The following is a 17,630-nucleotide window of genomic DNA, read 5'->3' as shown; positions in this document are numbered from 1 at the left end:
CGAGCCAGTCTCATTGACTTGTACACATTGCCCCAGTTACTATCAATTCATTTCATGCAGGGTCTTCCTCTCCTGTGCTGTCCTAGTAACAAGAAGCTGTGCTGCAATTCCAAATGTACATGGTTTGAATCTACCAGATACTCTGTGGTAGGAGGATAGATAATCTCATCCTGTGTGATTTACTGCCTCTGAAAACCCACTGAAGGGTCAGCTATGCGTCAGTTTTGACTCAACAGTACATAACAACAACATAAAAAACCCAGATAACAGTTTAACCACTAAAAATGCCTAGAATCAACGTGATAGCAACAACAATAACTCTGTAAAACTGGCTTCCAAAGACAAAACAGGCTGCTGAATCATGCTGAGTCATTCACTAAGAAAGTCTCCATGTTAACTGAAGGAGCTGAAGACAAAAATTGTCTGTATGTGGGATGTTTATGTTCCATAAGAAAAGAGCTAGAGTGGGCAAAATTATAGGTGAATGAGATTCCTGCTAATGAAATAAAAAAAGAGAGGTTGAAATGATGAAGTGAATGAATACTGCTTTGAATTTCAAAGGTGGAGAAAACACAAGAATCTTTTTATATCAATTTAAGAGCTGATTATAAAGTTGTTGTTGTTATGTGCCATCGAGTTGCCTGTGACTCATTGTGACCCTATGTACAACAGCCCTAAACCCTGCTCTATCCTGTGCCAATCTTACAGTCTCTGACACATCTACCCCCATCACCCCAGTCACTGAATCAATCCATCTCATCAAGGCTCTTTCTCTCCTGTGCTGTTCCCTCCACCCTCCCAAGCATGACGTCCCTCTCCAAGGACTAATCCCTCCTTGCAACATGTCCGAAGTATGTCAGACAAAGCTTCAGAATCCTTGCCTCCAAGAAGTAGCCTGGTTTGACCCTCTCCAGGACGAACCTGTTCGTTCCCTTAGTAGTCCACAGTATAGTCAATACTCTTCTCCAATACCACAACTCAAAGGCATCAATTTTCCTTATGTTTTCCCTAGTCATTATCCAGCTTTCTGATGCATAGCAAGTGACTGCAAAGACCATGGCCTGTATCAGGCGCACCTTAGTCTCCAGACTGATATCACTGCTCTTCAGTACTCTGGAGAGGTCTCTGACAGCAGACTATCCCAGCACAATAATGTCTTTTAATTTTCAGGCTGATGGTGCCAAGAATGTTGATTGTGTGGCTAAGCAAACTAAAGCTTTTTACAGTCTCAATCTCTTCATCACTCATCACGATGCTGCCAATCAGCCCAGTGGTGAGAATCTTTGTTTGCTTGATACTGAGCTTCAAAACATATTGAAGGCTGCAGTCCTTTACCTTCTGCAGCAAGCACTTCAGGTTCTCCTTAGTTTCAGCAAGCAGCACTGTGTCATCTGCCTAATGCAGGCTGTTGATAGTCTTCCTCAAATCCTGATGTCACATTTCTCCTCATAGAGTCCAGCCTCCCAGTTAATCTGTTCTGCATATAGACTGAAAAGGTATGGAGATAAGACACATCCCTGGTGTGTACCCTCCCCAATTTTGAATCATGTGCAGTGTTCCTTCTGGACAACTGCCTCCTGGTCCAAGTATAGGTTTTGCATTAGCATGATCAAGTGTTCTGGATTCCCATTCTTCTCAGAGTTAGCTACAGTTTGTTATGGTCTACAAAGTCAAATGCCTTTGCACAGTCAATGAAACACAGATAGGCACTCCTCTGGTATTCCTTGTTTTCAACCAAGATCCATCTAACATTAGCTACAATATCCTTAGTACCACAGCCTCTTCTAAACCCAGCCTGTACTTTGAGAAGTTCTCTGCTGATGTGCTGTTCCAGTCGTTTTTGGATAATCTTCAGCAGAATCTTGCTTGCATCTGATATTAATGATACTGTTCTATAGTTTCCATACTCTGTTGGGTCACCTTTCTTTGGAATGGGGAAAAAAAAATAGATCTCTTCCAGTCAGTTGGCCGGCTGGCTGTTCTCCAGATTTCTTAGCACAACTTGATGAGCACATGTAGAGCAGCATCTGTTTGTTGAACTACATCAATTGGTATACTGTCAATTCCTGGAGCCTTGTTTTTTACCAATTGTTTCAGAGAAGTTTGAGCTTCTTCCTTCATCACCATAGGTTTTTGCTCATATGTTGTTTCATGAAATTCTTCTGTATCAGCCAATTCCTTTTGGTACAATGACCCTGTGTACTCTTTCCATCTCCTTTAAATACTCTCTGGATCATTTCATATTCTGCCCAAAGCATCCTGAAGTATTGAAGCTCAGGGCTTGAATTTGTTGTTCAGCATAAGAAATGATAAGATATAACCCTATAGTACAGTATGGAGCTCTGGACCTAGGTAGCCAGGCTCTGACAACACCAGTCTATACACAGTGATGGATCTGAAAAATTATAATGTCAGTTCAAAGGAAAAATATAAGCAAACATGTTAACCAAAGAATCAACACAGTGCACACTTTATACTTAAACCTTTTTCTTCTTTATTTGGTACTGCATGGTTTAGCTACATACATAAAGTTTATACATAAAGAGGCTATGTAACTATATTTCACTTAAGGTTTTAGCTTTGTGGACCAAAGGTGACTGAATGTCCAGATCCTCAGAGGATGATCCACTTTACTTACATGGGTGGTGGTAGAATAAATCATTAAAAATGAACAGAAATCATTCTGTGAGTTGGTGCCCTACTCTTATGGTTCCCAAACTTAGGCAAGCAAATCCACTCAATGAACTTGTTAGAAACATACATGCCTAAGTCCTTCAGATCTAGTGACTCAGCCAACTTGGAGAATCACCAGCTCAGAGTTGCAGTCTTAACATCAGCCTCCCTCCCTTTCTAAGACAGAAAACTCAAATAGGCTATTTTGGGTCCAATCAGCTGTGGCCAGAGGGATAGGCTCTCTTCCCTTCAAGGAGAGAACAAGAAAAAAGTTGTACATGGAAGGCAAATAGAGCATCTCGGCCACCATCAGGATAAACCATCTCTTATGACCTAGAACTCTCATCTGAACATTTCCAAACTTGTACTATAATTTGAGCTAAAAACATCTCTTACAAAGCTGCTCACTAAGAGTTTAAGAATTGCATCTAACCACCCTTAATTTGTATGCATGGAATATTAACTTTCCCCAAATCCTTTTACTCCCTAACTAAACCCAAGAAGTACTCCTGGAATTATTCCAAGAGCAACTGTTGATGGTTTAGACTAGTCAGACCTGAGCCATGATTTTAAGGGCTCCTCCTCTTAGTGTCAGCTCAAGCCTCAAGTGACTTAGGTAACTGGCACTGCAGATACTGCAATGGCTTCACATTCCCGGAGAAATACCTTCACAAAAAAACAGATACCATGCTCTTTCACTGTGCTCTGCACAGACTCGTAGTCTCAGAGCCTGACTCTCTAGGTCTAATGCTATGGCTTTTTAAAAAATTGTGATCTGAGAGAAAGTTTACCAAATTTGTTTTCCATTCTACTATTTCATACACGTTTTGTTTTATACTCATAGTAATACCCACAATGTAATCGTACTTTTCTCACTTCTTCCTGTTTATTCCATTTCTATTAACCCTTCTATCTCACTTCTTCCTGCCTACAGGGCTTTATCCTTGTGCAATGCTGCTCTTTTGATCTTATATGGTTGCTATTATAAGACCTGAGTGCCTCTCTGGAGCTAACAGTCATTTTATGTTGTGTTGCTGTTAGGCACCATTGGGCTGACCACAACTATGACTCACAGCACCCTACGAACAACCCTCTACCTTTCCCGGCATGATGTGATGTGTCTCCTCCTGACAGCATACCTAACATATGCGTGATGAAATTTCACCATGCTGGCCTCTAAAGATGGCCATACTGACTACTTAGGCCTGTCTATTCTTTTGCTGAATGCTGAACTATTTATTGTGGTGAGTTTTGTTCCAAGTTTGAAGAGTGACTAAGAGTCACAATCTGGTCCCACCAGTCTCTATTACACAAGGAAGTCTGACTTTTTGTGCTTTTTGAGTTCTGTTCTACATTTCCCACTCAATCCAGGATCTTCTACTATAATTTCTTTTAGGGTGGTCAGCAGTTGTAGGTGGGCACCTTCTAATTCTGGACTCAGGGTTATAGACGTTGAAGTAGCCATGGCCCATCAGTCCTCTGACGTGATTATTTCTGTACATCTTTGCTTTTCTTTTCTCTTCTTTACTCCAGACAGATAGACCAAGAATTAATGCTATAGCTTTTTGATCTCTCTCCAGAGTAACCTACCATGTTCTAGGGCTAGACTGATACCAAGAAGCCAGCAGATGTCAAAAAAGAAGCCCGGGGGGGGGGGGGGGGATGAGCAGCAGGCCCAGATAGGCTGAGAAGACGCCTGCAATACTACAGAAACAGCTACCAGTTCTAAAAAGTCAATGAGCAGACTTAGGAATCATAAAACACCTACCTGCAAGATGTCTCAAATAGAATAAATCAAAGATATCTTTTTAGACAAAGAAAGCAAGGCCCAAAGTAGAAAGAAGGCTGTCAGTGTACCTTGTAAATTAAAAAATCATAGAGGTGTGTTTAAATTTTTTAAAAGGGCAGGAATGGATTGCTTAAAACTTTGGCATATCCATACCATGAAATGCTCTGAAGGCTTCATATAGGTCATGAACAGCGAAAGCTGTCTACAGCACTTGTGTATAAAGTAGCAGGTTACCAATTCTGTGTGTGATTCTTTTCTTAAGGCAGAAGTATGTTTGTTTGTGTGCATTTACAGACCAACCAGTGTCTATAAAGTGAATCCAGGTATTGGGCTAACAGAATTTTGCTTTTATAAAGTATTTGCAATGAGTATATACTATATTGATAACAAAGGAACCTTTTTTTAAACTTTTTTATTTAAATTTATTATTCATTTCAGTAAAAATTTACGGAGACTTTGGATTTCCATTCATTCATTGTTGCACTCTTCTCCCCTCCCAGCCCTCCCTCCTAGTACACTACTCTCTTGGAAAAGTAAAAGACAAATTCTTTCATTGTTTTACAAATCCTCCCCCAGGTCCACTCCACCATGTAGCCTTGGCTCTAAACTCCTGTCATGACAAAAATACCTAATCACATATCCTTTTTAAACAATTTTCTCCCTCATCTGTTTCAATGCAGTATACATTATTGAACCCATCTTTCTCAGTCCCGCCCTACCCCCGAGGTCATTCCTGTTTTACAACAGTGGCACCATGCAGTATTTGTTCTTTTGTGACTGAGATGTTTCACTCGGCATAATATCCTCCAGGGTCACCCATTTTGAATAATATTCCATGAGTTCCTTGTTTTACAATGCAGCATAGTATTCCATTGTGTGAATATACCACAGCTTCTCTATCCATTTGTTTGTTGATGGGCACTTAGGTTGTTTCCAACTCCTTGCTATTGTGAACAAAGCCACAATAAACATGGATGTGCATATATCTGCTTGGATGTCAGTTATGGTCTCTGGGGTATATTCCCAGTAGTGGAACTGCTGGGTCAAATGGTATCTCTATTTGCAACTTTTTGAGAAAGCGCCACACCACCTTCCACAGTGGTTGCACCATTTTACACTTCCACCAACAGTGAATAAGGCTTCCAGTTTCTCCACAACCTCGCCAGCATTTGTTGCTTGCTGTTCTGTTAAATTTTGATATTCTGACTGGGTGAGATGATATCTAATAGCTGTTTTAATTTGCATCTCTCTTAGAGCTAGCGATTTTGAACATTTCTTCATGTGCTTGTTAGCCATCTGAATGTCATCTTCAGCCAAGTGTCTGTTCATATCCTGTGCCCATTTTTCTATTGGATTGTTTACCTTTATCTTGTTGTGGTGCTCAAGTATTTTATAAATTCTGGATATAAGTCCCTTATCTGATATGTCATTACCAAATACTTTTCCCCAGTGGGTGGCTTCCCTTTTTACCCTGTTGGAGAAGTTTTTGGGTGTGCATTAAAAACTTTTTAATTTAGAGAAAACAACAGGCACCAGATTTTCTGTTAACTATTTCTTCCCATGAGACTCTGTTTAGTTTTCTCTTTAGGGCTTTGTTAAAAAACAAACACTAAAGTGAACATTAGATACCTTCATTTAATTTCTCTCTTGAGGAAACAGCTAATGATTTCCTTACAAATAAGCTCTTTAACAATGACCAGTTTTTTGCATCTTAAGAGTAACAGAAGAATTTCAAAACACACACATACACTACAGACAGAAATAAAGAGAGCCATACAGCCTACCACATAAAAGTGACTCATCTGAATTTTCCATTTAAGCAAGCCAACACAAACTATTTTAAAAGTTACTAAATTATACTGAGCTACAGAATAGTCAGGTCTTTCCCTACATGTCTTCTCAATGTTCATCAGAGTTTGCACTGTTTAACCATCCTTAGCACACAGCTTTGCATGCTTTCTCCACCACTTACTAGGTAACTGGCCTGAAGAAAGTTATTCAGTTCCTTAGTATCAGTTTTTTTCATTTAGTGGTCATATCTCCTGGTGCTTAATCCTAGTAATTAAATCAATTAAGAAGATAGTGCAAGCTAGGGAAAGATTCAAATTTTTCATGAGTCATAGCTGACTCAAAGGCACCTAAAAATAATCAATCTGGTGGTGTAAGCAATGTCCTGGTCCTTTCCACTTGATCTTAAGGGGTCCTGTGACAACAGGAAACAATGCTAACAGATTCCCTTCCCCCACCCCCAGAGGGGTTGCATTGCTAACCCCAAAGCTGCACTTCTCTAGTGGTTTAAACCCACCAGCGATTCCTTGGGCAATCCCCTCCCATGGGATTTACAGCAGAGGTACCTGTTGTTTTTCTTAAATCCTGAAAACCCACTGGAGGGTTCTGACTCAATGGCAATGTTAGTGAGAAAAATAAATGACCAACTGTCCACTATTTTGTTCTCCTATGCAAAATGGAAGATTCAGTAACAAGTATAAAGCAAGAGTTAAACTGATGGTCCAAAGGCTGGCCGGAATGTATGTATGGTTGGCTCTGTCCCCAAAGACATGTAAGTAGTCAGCTAACTTCAGCTTGTGGCCTTCGTTCCAAATCTGTAAAAAGCACACTCTGAGTCACTAGATCTCTAAGACCCCTTGCCACTAACATTTTACAACTCAAAACTGAATGCATAAAATTATTTAATAGCTAAAACCACAAAATGTCTACTATTGTCTAGTCAGTTCGGATTCACAGTGATCCAGTAGAACCGAGTTCATTACATTACAGCCGTTAGGTTGTAAATCTTTATAGAAACAGACTGTCAATCTTTCTCCCATAGTATAGCTGACAGATTCAAACTACAATCTTTCACTTACCAGCCCAGCACTTGATCAACTATACTACCAGGTTTCTTATTTAATACTTAAATTAATGCATGAAGAGATAACAATAGATGTAAATACCACTGAGACAACTCTGTCAGTAAAATGGATGTTTCTGTAAAAACATCTGCTAAGTATGATTTAATGAAGTTTAACTTAAGTTCAAGCACCCTTAAAACCTAGACAGGAATAACCTAAACTGACCTTTCCCAGGTAAAGAAGGGGAACGCGTCAAGATACAAACGGCAATCTAGAGTTGCTTCTGGCATGTAAATGAACCCAAACAGAGTACCATGAACTAGATCACCTGGCCCAACTGGAAGGAGCTGCAGGATATATATAGTGACCACATGACTGAGAGGGCCTGATAAGCTCTACTCCCAGGTGTCAGTGAGTGATGGCGTGAACATGGGGTCAGCTTCCACAGCCCTGCTTATATTTCAATATCATGAAAAGCAATGTTTAAATGTTTTGCTATATTACTTCATTGTTCTTAAAAATGAATTGCTAATGGCAGCCACTAAACACTTCAAATTGCTATATCTAATATGTTGTTGTTATATACCACTGAGTCAGAGTCAGAACCAACACACAGCAGACCTCCTTGTGGGATTTTAAAGGGAGTAAATCACATGGGAGAGACTGTCCATCTTTCTCCTGTGGAGCATCTGGTGGATTCGAACCACGGGCCTTTGGATTGGCAGAGAAGCTCTGTACCACTAGGTCACTAGAGCTCCTTTTTTAATATGTTGGAGGTGATGAAGTTGAAACCTTAGCCTTATTCGAAATGATTCTCATAAACAAAGAATTCATAAAAGTTTCTCAGGAATATGCAGAGTATCATGAAGGGGATCTCTAACTGGACCTGCTTTAAAGCCTCTTAAAAGGTAATATTCTGAACAGCAATAATTTACATCACTCATCTCAGTTGGGCCTCAAAACTTTATTTTCTTGGTGAGGGGGACCAGGGGAGGAACTTTACCAAACCTTGTATATAATTAATCTACAATTACAGGACAATATATTACATTTTGCAATTTTCCCACATCACCTCATTTTTTTTCAGCGATATTTATAATAAATCTAAGTCAAAACAAGGCCAGGAAGAAATTGATGAAAGTTAAATGTTTCATTTCAGTGTTGCCTAAGGCAGAATTACAGAATACCAGCCATACTGTTGATCCAAGTGCACAGTTGGCCAGAAGGCAACATTTGCTTGTGCTTCAAACTTCTCAGAGAAGGAAAAGTGTAGGCAGCTACTGCTTTGTTCTTAAGCACTCTACAAAGAACACACAGTTACAGAGAGAAATGATAATGTAAAAGGGAACACAAGCAGCTTTAGTGGAAAATAAATCTGCCCCCAAATTGCTTGGGTAAAAAAGGGAAAAAAATAGGATAATTACAAACATACAAGAAAACAGACACACCCCTCACTAATGAACCTGAGAATCACAAATGCCCATCCTCTAGACTGTCGTTAAAGGAAGCTTAGTGCTTCAGATGACTTGCTGTGAAACAGAAGTGGTTGGTTCGCAAATGTCAGTCACAATGTGCTGACTTTGTCACGCTGTCATATGGATATAAATCTGTTTAAGAGTCACTGCAAAACTCAAATATGTGCAGTAGCTTTATTTGTGCTTGGCTGTATCACAACTCTTGTAGACACTTTAAGTGGTTTTTGTGCTTTGTTTTCAGTATGCTCCACAACCATCTTTTTCCTGATGTGACCTTGTAGAGGTTTCCATTCCAATATTCTCTTGAAATTTACTGCCTCCTAACATGAAACTTCCGTGCTGCCCTTTGAAATCTTCTATTCAGCTCCTTAATAACTTGATTTCTTCCCTTTGCTTTGGCTTCTCTGCGCTCCAGTGCAATATTCAGAGTGTCTCTGACATCCATTTTGGTCTTTTCTTCCTCCTCTGTCTTTGTAATGACCTTCTGCATTCTTCCTGGATAATATTCTCGATATCCTCCCACAGCTCATCTGGTCTTCACTCATTAGTATTTAAGGCCTCAAATCTGTTCCAGAGATGGTTTTAATATTCAGGTGGGATAAGGTTCAAGGTCAAATTTTGGTTTCCATGGATTTAATCTTCTTTAGCTTTAGCTTGAACCTGCATATGAGTAGTTGGTGGTCTGTTCCACAATCAGCATCTAGGCCAGTTTTCACAGCTGAGATTTAGCAACAATGTCAATGTGGAGACTAAGCTGTGCCTGATCCAGGCTACAAACCCTGTGATGTGTACTTGCTGTGTGTCAGAAAGCTGGACAATGACTAGGGATGAAAGGAGGAGAACTGATGCCTTTGAGCTGTGGTGCTATAGAAGAGCACTGAATATCAAGGACTGCTAGGAGAACAAACAGGCTGCTCCTTGGAAGCAAAGATTCTGAAGCTTTGTCTGACATACATATATATATATATGTACTAGTTGTTTCCAGGAGCTGGCTGGGGGTGTGGGTGGTACAGAGTAGTACGAACAGTGACTACTAATGAGTGTGGGCTTTTTCATTTAATTTTTATTATTTTGTGTGTGTGTATATACTGTCAAATTGCATCTGACTCGTACAGGAGGAGATTGTCCCTCCTTGGTATATTCAACTGCTCACCTCTGGGATTGCAGTGCAGCTTCTTGCCACTAGGCCACCAGAGCTCGCCTAGTGTGGGCTTTCTTTTTGGGATGATGAAACTATTCTGAAAGTAGATAATGAGTGACATCTGTGCAGAAACTCTATTACTGGGGTGGTTAAGAAAAAGGCTGCTACTTAAAAGGTTGGAAGCTGAGGGAGAAAAATGTGGCAGTTTGTGGATTCCACAGAGTTTTACAGCCTTGGAAACCCTGAGTTAGTACTGTTTTATCCTGTTGGTCACTTGGAATCAGAGTCAAGCACACAGCAAGGGATTATGGTTTTGGATAGTTGTGAATATACTAAAACTACTGAATTGGATGGTTAAATGGTGGATTTTTGGACAAATGAGTTATGAATTGTTGTTTGCTGTTAAGTCAGAACTAACCCATAGCTGACCTTTTAGTGGGTTTTCAGATGTAGTAAACTGCATGAGAGGAGATAGAGATTTCTATTATTACCTAGTAAGTCTGCCTTTTCTTATCAATAATAGAGAAAAAAAGGAAGACTAAGGTAATTCTGTCAACAACTCTTGACAACAAGAAAGCTGGAACAAAATTTCAAATTGTCTATATAGGGTAGCCAAAAATTCTGAAAAAAATGAATAAGCTTATTTTATTAATAATAATCGATTAGCTACATGGTGCTGACCTCTCTAGTCACCTTTCTACTCCAGTGCCTTGTGGTGTTCAAAATGGCTTCCCTTGTCCTTGACTTTGCCATAGGAAGGGGCAGAAATACTCCAATAGGGCATGTTAGTCTGTCCACAAGGGGACAGGGTAATCTTGCCATTAAATTGAGTAGATCAAGCAGCAGAGTTGGAAAGTCTGACTACCAGCAAAGAAGTGAATGCAGCACACCCTTTGGGGCCAGGGATTCTTTTGCCAGACAAACCAGGGCCTATGGGAGCAATAGCCATAGCAGCCACAGCTAAGAACCAGAGACGTGACGTGAGACGGAGCAGAGCTTGCGACTGCCACCCCACAGAACCAGAACTAGGAGCCTTTGCCCAATATGTTGGATAACTGAGGGTGTTAAGTCGTAACTGGCAGGACTGAGAGCTTGTAACACTGGGCTAAAGCCGTGAGGGTAAAGGCTGAGGTACCTGCGAGCACACTTCAGAAGCTGTCCTGACCCAGTGACTGTATTCTGCTACTAGCCTGGATTATAGTTTGTTTACTTTCCTGATATGATTCTGTGTGGTCTGTGAGTTATCACAAAGGATTTCAGACACAGTAGATGGTGAGGTTCCCTCACGATAGGGCACGGTTTAGGGACACTGTTCCTAGAGTCACTAGGGGTCTTAGTCAACTCCACAGCACATACCACCACCAGCACCATGTTGAAAACAATGGGTTCAGCGATTATTGTGAAAAATGTGTACGTGCAGTTTTCCTTATAGGTTATCCCTGAAGGAGGGAGTTCTGGTGGCCTAGTGGATAAAGAATTGCACTGCCAACCCAGAGCCAAATTGTCTACATAGGGTAGAAAAATTCAGAGCCAGGTGGTCTGAATCCATCAGTTGCTCTGCAGGAGAAAGAAATCAACAGAGGGTCAGCTACGAGCAAGTTTTGGCTCAGTGGGAAAGTTGTTTCTTTGAACTTCCATATATTCTCAGCATCCTGTAGAACCCAAACCCTAAACCTAGAGATTTAGTGAACCTCTCATCATGTATAAAATACTGTCTAGTTTCATGAGAAGTCAGGGATTAAAAGTCCTTGCTCTCAAAGAGATCAAAGGTAAATTACATTGATAGAAAATTAGAGTAAAGAGCAGGAAGGGAGGAGCATTATAAGGCACTAATTGACACTCCGTCAGCACTGGCCAGGCCTCCCACTGTCTACATTCTCCAACCTGCAGTCAGTCTCACAGAGGGCCAGGTGCTTCTGAGTCACACCCACTGATTTCCCAAGCTGGTGAATCATAAGAAAGATTACAAAGCAAAATGAACTACTCTAAATTTCTTTTATTATTTATTTTATGATCACTACTTTCCAAATTATTGAGAAGCCATCGGGTCAACTACAACCCCTAGTGACTCTATGAATAATGTCTCTGAACCTTACCCTATCCTGAGCTAACCTCACAGTCTATAGAGTCTGAAATACTTTGTCCTATCTCACAGACCACACAGAACCATATAAGGGAAGTAAAAAAGCTATAATTCAGGCTATTACTCTCCAAATTATTTAGGAGTAATGATGTCAGTTTGAGGCCTAAGGTGTGTCTGACTCAGACCACGGTCTTTCTGATCACTTGCTATGCAACTGAGAGCTGGACAACAAGTAGGGATGACAGAAGAATTGAAACCTCTAAGCTGTGGTGTTGGAGAAACGTGAACATCTCATGGACTACCAAAAGAACAAACAAGCATGTCTTGGAGAGGGTGCAGTCAAAGTGCTCTTTGGAGGCAAAGATGATGAGGCTTTGCATCATATACTTTGGGAATGTTGCCAGGAGGGGCTATTCTTTGGAGAGGGACATAATGCTTGCAAGCATAGAGGGTTGGCAAAGGAGAAGACCATGACCAGGTAAGGTTGACACAGTGACTGCTGTAATGGGTTCTAATATGTCAGGAAGTGTGAGGATGGCATGGGAAAGACAGGGTTTAGATTTGTTGTTCACAGGGTCTTTAAGAGTCACCTAATAATAACATGATCATTAGGCTCAATACTAACAACGTCATTCAATATACGTGTCCCTTCTTATGATGTTTCAAGGAGAAGAAATAACAAGCACAAAAGCTAGTGAGAAGAGACAGATTTAGCAACAGCTTGGTAGTCATGTCAACTCATCTCCCTCAGGTTAATTTGTAAATCATATCATGTCACTCTCAATTTTAAATATGTCAAAGGCACCTGAAGGGAAAAAAAGGAAACTCCTTATAAGAATCTAGAATAAAATGCACACGTTAGTTCACTGGCCACCAGTTCTGCCTGACGGTATCTGTACTTCTCAAGTGCCTCCTTCATCACTCTCCTGACTCAGAGCTACCACTGTTACCTGTTTCTCCAGGAGGCTAAACTGTCTCCTAATGCCTCTACTCCCTCTGCCTGACCCTGCTCTTGGCTGACCTCTTCTCATGCCTCAGGTCTTAATTCAAATGGTATCTCAGATAAAACATCTAAAGAAGTCCTTTCCCATTACTCTCTGCTACAGTTTCCTGTTTATTTCATTATCACTCTTTGTCATTATTTATTGCCCTGTGTACCTTGGTAGATAATTCACTGAGAGGACAGCACATCTCTTTAGTATCTAAAGTGACTAATACAGGGCCCAGCACATGGGTGGCACTTGATTTTGCTGAATAAACAAATACATATTTTTGTAAAGCAACTCTCCACTACACCACAGGGAGAACTACAAGAAGCAAGGAAACCAGTTAAGGTGAAGGTGACTGTAGACCATACTTCAAGCAACACTGACATAGGTACTGTTAATGTCATCATTCTTAAGGACTTCCTTTTGGATAATTACATAATCATGAATGGGCTGAATTAGACTAACCTAACATGGATTACCTAAATGTTCTCTAACTTGAGGCCCATTATTATTTACACAATCCCATTTCTCCTTGAACCTCCTGCATAAAGCAAGGCCAAGTAGGTCTCTGTACTATTCCCAGGACAGCAAGCCATGTTCCTCCTCTTCTTGCCCAATCTTCAAAGACAAGCAGCCCAGAATACTACTGCCACTCTCTACACCAGTGGTTCTCAATACTGGCTGCATGTTAGAACCTTTTAAAACTGTAAAAAAACTGAAGAGTCTTTAAATACCCTTAAACACAGGCCATACCTTAGACCAATTACATAGACTCCCTAGGTGTAATACCCGGTCAATATTTTTATTTTCTTAAAAACGTCATCTTGAAGTTCTACAGAATAGCAAGAACAAATATCTTAAGTATCCAGAAAGATAAATCTGCACTTAATTTCTTTATCTACTTCTTTGTTCACTTAATTCCTTTATTTGTTGCTTTTGTTGTTAGTTGCCCAGCTCCTTTAAGCCAGTTAGGTCCCTACTCCTCTCTCTTTTTTTAAAATTTTTATTATATTATTTTTTGTGTGTACCGTCAAATCGGATCTGACTGGTACAGGAGGAGATTGTCCCTCCTTTTCCAGCACAGCATCTGGCGGATTCGAACCATGTACCTCTGGGATTGCAGTGTAGCTTCTTGCCACTAGGCCACCAGAGCTCCCTTTACTCCTCTCTTTTTATAGTCATTATGTGTACTATTAGGATGATTCCAATTCATGCTCATAGAATCTTGTATTTAAAGATGAAAAAGCTGGTTCTAATACCAGGAAGACTCCATGAATAACCAGATATCAAAACATTCTCATTACAGTACTAGTTTCTGCATTTTTCTATTAAGGTTACTATGTTATTTTGCCTTAGAATAGTCAAAGAAAAGAGGGATAATATATATAGACAAACACATTTATGTGCCACACAAAGAAGTTCTTTTCTAGGTGGATGGAATACTTCTACCATAACTAAAACCCACTCTATTTAGAAATATGACCATCTCTACCACATCACAGAATTTCAAGCACTAGGAATATTTAGCTTATGAACAAGAGGGAGATCTGGTAGTACAATGGTTAAGTCCTTGGCTGTTAACCAAAAGATTGTAGGTTAAAAGTCACCACCTGCTCTGTGGAAGATAAAACCTGGTAAACTACTTCCATAAAAATTAAGAGCCTCGAAACTCTAAGTGGCACTTTATTCCATCCAATAGGGCTTCTATATGTTAAAAGCTGACTCAATGGCACAGAACAACAAACAAAAGAACACAAAACTTTCAACTGATTATGCAGAAAATAAATGGAAGAATGACTATAACCATACACTAAAACTGGCTTGTTTGACGTCATTATAAAATATAACTAGAAATAACCACTGTGAGAATGAATCCATTTCAGGTCAAGACTCTCACTGCTCAGTAGTCAGTTTTGACCCACAGTGACTGTCCTTGAGTTTCTGAGGTTGTAAACTGAAGAGAGGAGAGGGAGACTGCCCATCTTCTCCCCGTGGTGCTACTTGGTAGATCTGAACCACTGGAAATATACATAGCCTTTGAGTTAGCAGTGCAGTTCACTACAGACTATACCACCACAGTTCAGTACAAGGAAAAGATTATCTTAGTTCTTTCCACATCTTTTACTTCCACATTTACACAGATCTACACATCCCACTTAGAAAGTTTATGACATTTCTAAAAACCCACACAGATCATCGAATTATACAGAGTTGTGTTTTATAAGATTAAATACCAAATGCCAATTTTCCCACCAATGAGATAAAGTTTTTAATGCTTTTCAAGATTTTTTTCAAATTTACACTTCTTCCAGTTCAATATAATCTGAGCAGTCTGTCGATTAGTCAACTGTCATCCAAGATCTGTTACAAATGTAATCAATAACATCTAAAACATGCATAAACCCATAAAATGTCACATTCTTTTTCTTTAAAGAATTCCCCCTAAAAGGAAAACTCACACAAAACAATAAAGAATATACTAGGCAGGTTATTATTCTGTTATTATATCATGTTTCATATAATAAGGCATTCTGAATCAAAGTTGTCTATGAAACCAAACACACTGTCTTCAGGTCAGCTGACTCACAGCAACCCTCCACTGGGTTCCAAAGGCCGTAAATCTGTACATGAGGCGATTGCTCAGTCCTCCCTCAGAGCAGCTGGTGAATTCAAGTGGCCAGCCTTTTGGTTGGCAGCCTGCTGCATTAATAAATGCCATATGGAAAGCTGCTACTCATGTGCCAAACCCATTTTTTTCTTGGTCTGCTCTTGGGATCCTTTGGTATACTGATAAAATTTGGTAATGCTGGAGAGAGTAAAAGCTCTTTTCAACTTGAAGACTAAGGATCTCCAATTTGATAACTCAGCAGTGTTCAGCAGCTAACCTATTTAGCAATTTGAATGCACCATCTACTATGGAGCAGAAAAATGCTCTACTCCATCCTATAAGCTCATTAAGAGTCAGGACCAACTAGGCAGCAAGGGGTCTGGCTTGGTTTTGGGAGCTAGAATTTCTGAAGTTGCTACTAAAAGCCTGCCGAGTAACACAGTAGAGTCAGTTCCAACTTACAGCCACCTTCCATCCAGTTTCCCAGCTGTAAATCTTTACAAGAGACTGACCATTTTCTCCCTGCAGAGCCCAGAACACATAGAAACCCAAAACTTGAGATCTGCAATCCAGTAAATTACTACACCAGCAAGGTTCCTAACACTACCAAGGCTCTCCAAATTCTGCCTTAAGCAAGCCCTAATTGAAGGGATGTTACTGTTTATGTACATAAACATACAGTTAAAAACTCGTTAAAATAATTACCAGGGAGAATGAATCTGCAGTAAAGAGGCAGGAGACTTGAGTTGTAACACTTTCCCTATTTGCGCATCTACTGAAAGGTACACACCCAGCAACATAACCTGATGGAAAACACATCTAGCTATCAAGAGATCTGAGATCACCAAAATGTGTAACCATAAAGCAGTTAAGTCCTTACCCTCTGGGATTTTTACCTCCCTCCCCGGGAAAGGGGGATATGCAGTGCAGGGAAGGCTCGGGGAAGTGGAGTCAAAGGGAGACTGAATTTGTTTGCCGAGTGCGCCACTTACGAGATGTATGCAGGGTAGCCAAATCCGATCAGGTTGCAAAGGAGGGAGGCTCCATAACCAAACACCAAGTACAAGGCCACCAGCCCGATGACACCTGGGGACAGGAGGAGAAATGGGCAGGGTAGCAGAAAACACTCAGCCCCTGCCCACACCGCCAGGCTGGGCCGATTCTAGTCGTTTCTTCTTCCAGCCTCGATTGATTGAGCAAGACAGGCAAACCGCACAAGGGGTGGGGTCCGTGTCTCCGAGGGATGTCGCGCGGGATCCAGGTAAACCGGGCCACCCACACCTTGCGCCCTTCTTTCCTTCCTCCTCTCCTCCCGCACCAGCCGCTTCCGCGCACCAGGTGGGGTCGCGGGGCGCCAAGGAGGGTCCGGGAAGGCTGGAGCAGCCTGCGGGTGCACCGGACCAGGACGCCCCGCTCCGCGGAGGGCCCGGAAGAGGCTCCAAGTCCCGCGAGTGCCCGCACCCATCTCCGCTCCTTCTCCGCGCCGAGCTCCACGGAGGGGGTAGCGAGGCCACGGTCCCTCCATGACCAACCCGCGCACTGCCGCTGGGACGCGGCGCCTGGCCGGGGACAGACACGTCAGCGCCGGCCAGCTCCCGCTCCCCGCCCCCACCGGGGACCCGCGGCCGCCCTCCCCGCTCGCCACCGGCCCGCGGGGCACACCCCGCACCGCCCGGAAGGGGTCTCCCACCGGCCTTTGGGGGCAGCTGGTCAGGTGCCAAAGAATGCTAGCTCGCCGCCGTCCGTCACCCACGTCGCCTTACTCCCCTCGTTTTCCTCCCCAGCAGCTGCAGCAACTCGTGCGGCGGCGGCGGCAGGCCCTGGGCGGAACACGCCATGCACCCACCAAGTGCGATGTAGCTCCGGTTCACTCCGGTCTTGGCCTCGAGCTTGGCCAGAAGGTCGGTCATGCAGTTCTTTTCGTGCAGAAACCGGTCGAACCTCTGCCTCATGGCCGCAGACATGGCGAAACCGTGGCGCCGCTGCCAGAGGTTGCTTGCTGCTAGTGCCGGGTGGACGC

General features: G+C 41.8%; 1 protein-coding gene across 1 annotated transcript in view; it reads right to left on the bottom strand.

Moving 5' to 3' along the window:
* Positions 1–17,622, bottom strand: part of REEP5 (receptor accessory protein 5) — a 50,437-nt gene extending 32,815 nt beyond the window's left edge. Inside the window, exons 1-2 of the mRNA XM_006886685.1 lie at positions 17,457–17,622; positions 16,603–16,696 (exon numbers count right to left, since the gene is read on the bottom strand). Of these exons, the coding sequence (XP_006886747.1) occupies positions 16,603–16,696; positions 17,457–17,574 (212 nt within the window). The 5' untranslated portion in view covers positions 17,575–17,622. The remainder of the gene's footprint in view (positions 1–16,602; positions 16,697–17,456) is intronic.
* Between the last annotated feature and the right edge of the window lie 8 nt (positions 17,623–17,630).

This window comes from Elephantulus edwardii, unplaced genomic scaffold (assembly GCF_000299155.1).
Source record: "Elephantulus edwardii isolate Elephantulus edwardi_28Jun2011 unplaced genomic scaffold, EleEdw1.0 scaffold00050, whole genome shotgun sequence".
Taxonomy (NCBI): Eukaryota; Metazoa; Chordata; class Mammalia; order Macroscelidea; family Macroscelididae; genus Elephantulus; species Elephantulus edwardii.
Note: the sequence above shows the minus strand (reverse complement) of the source record. Positions and strands in the feature narration are given on the sequence as shown.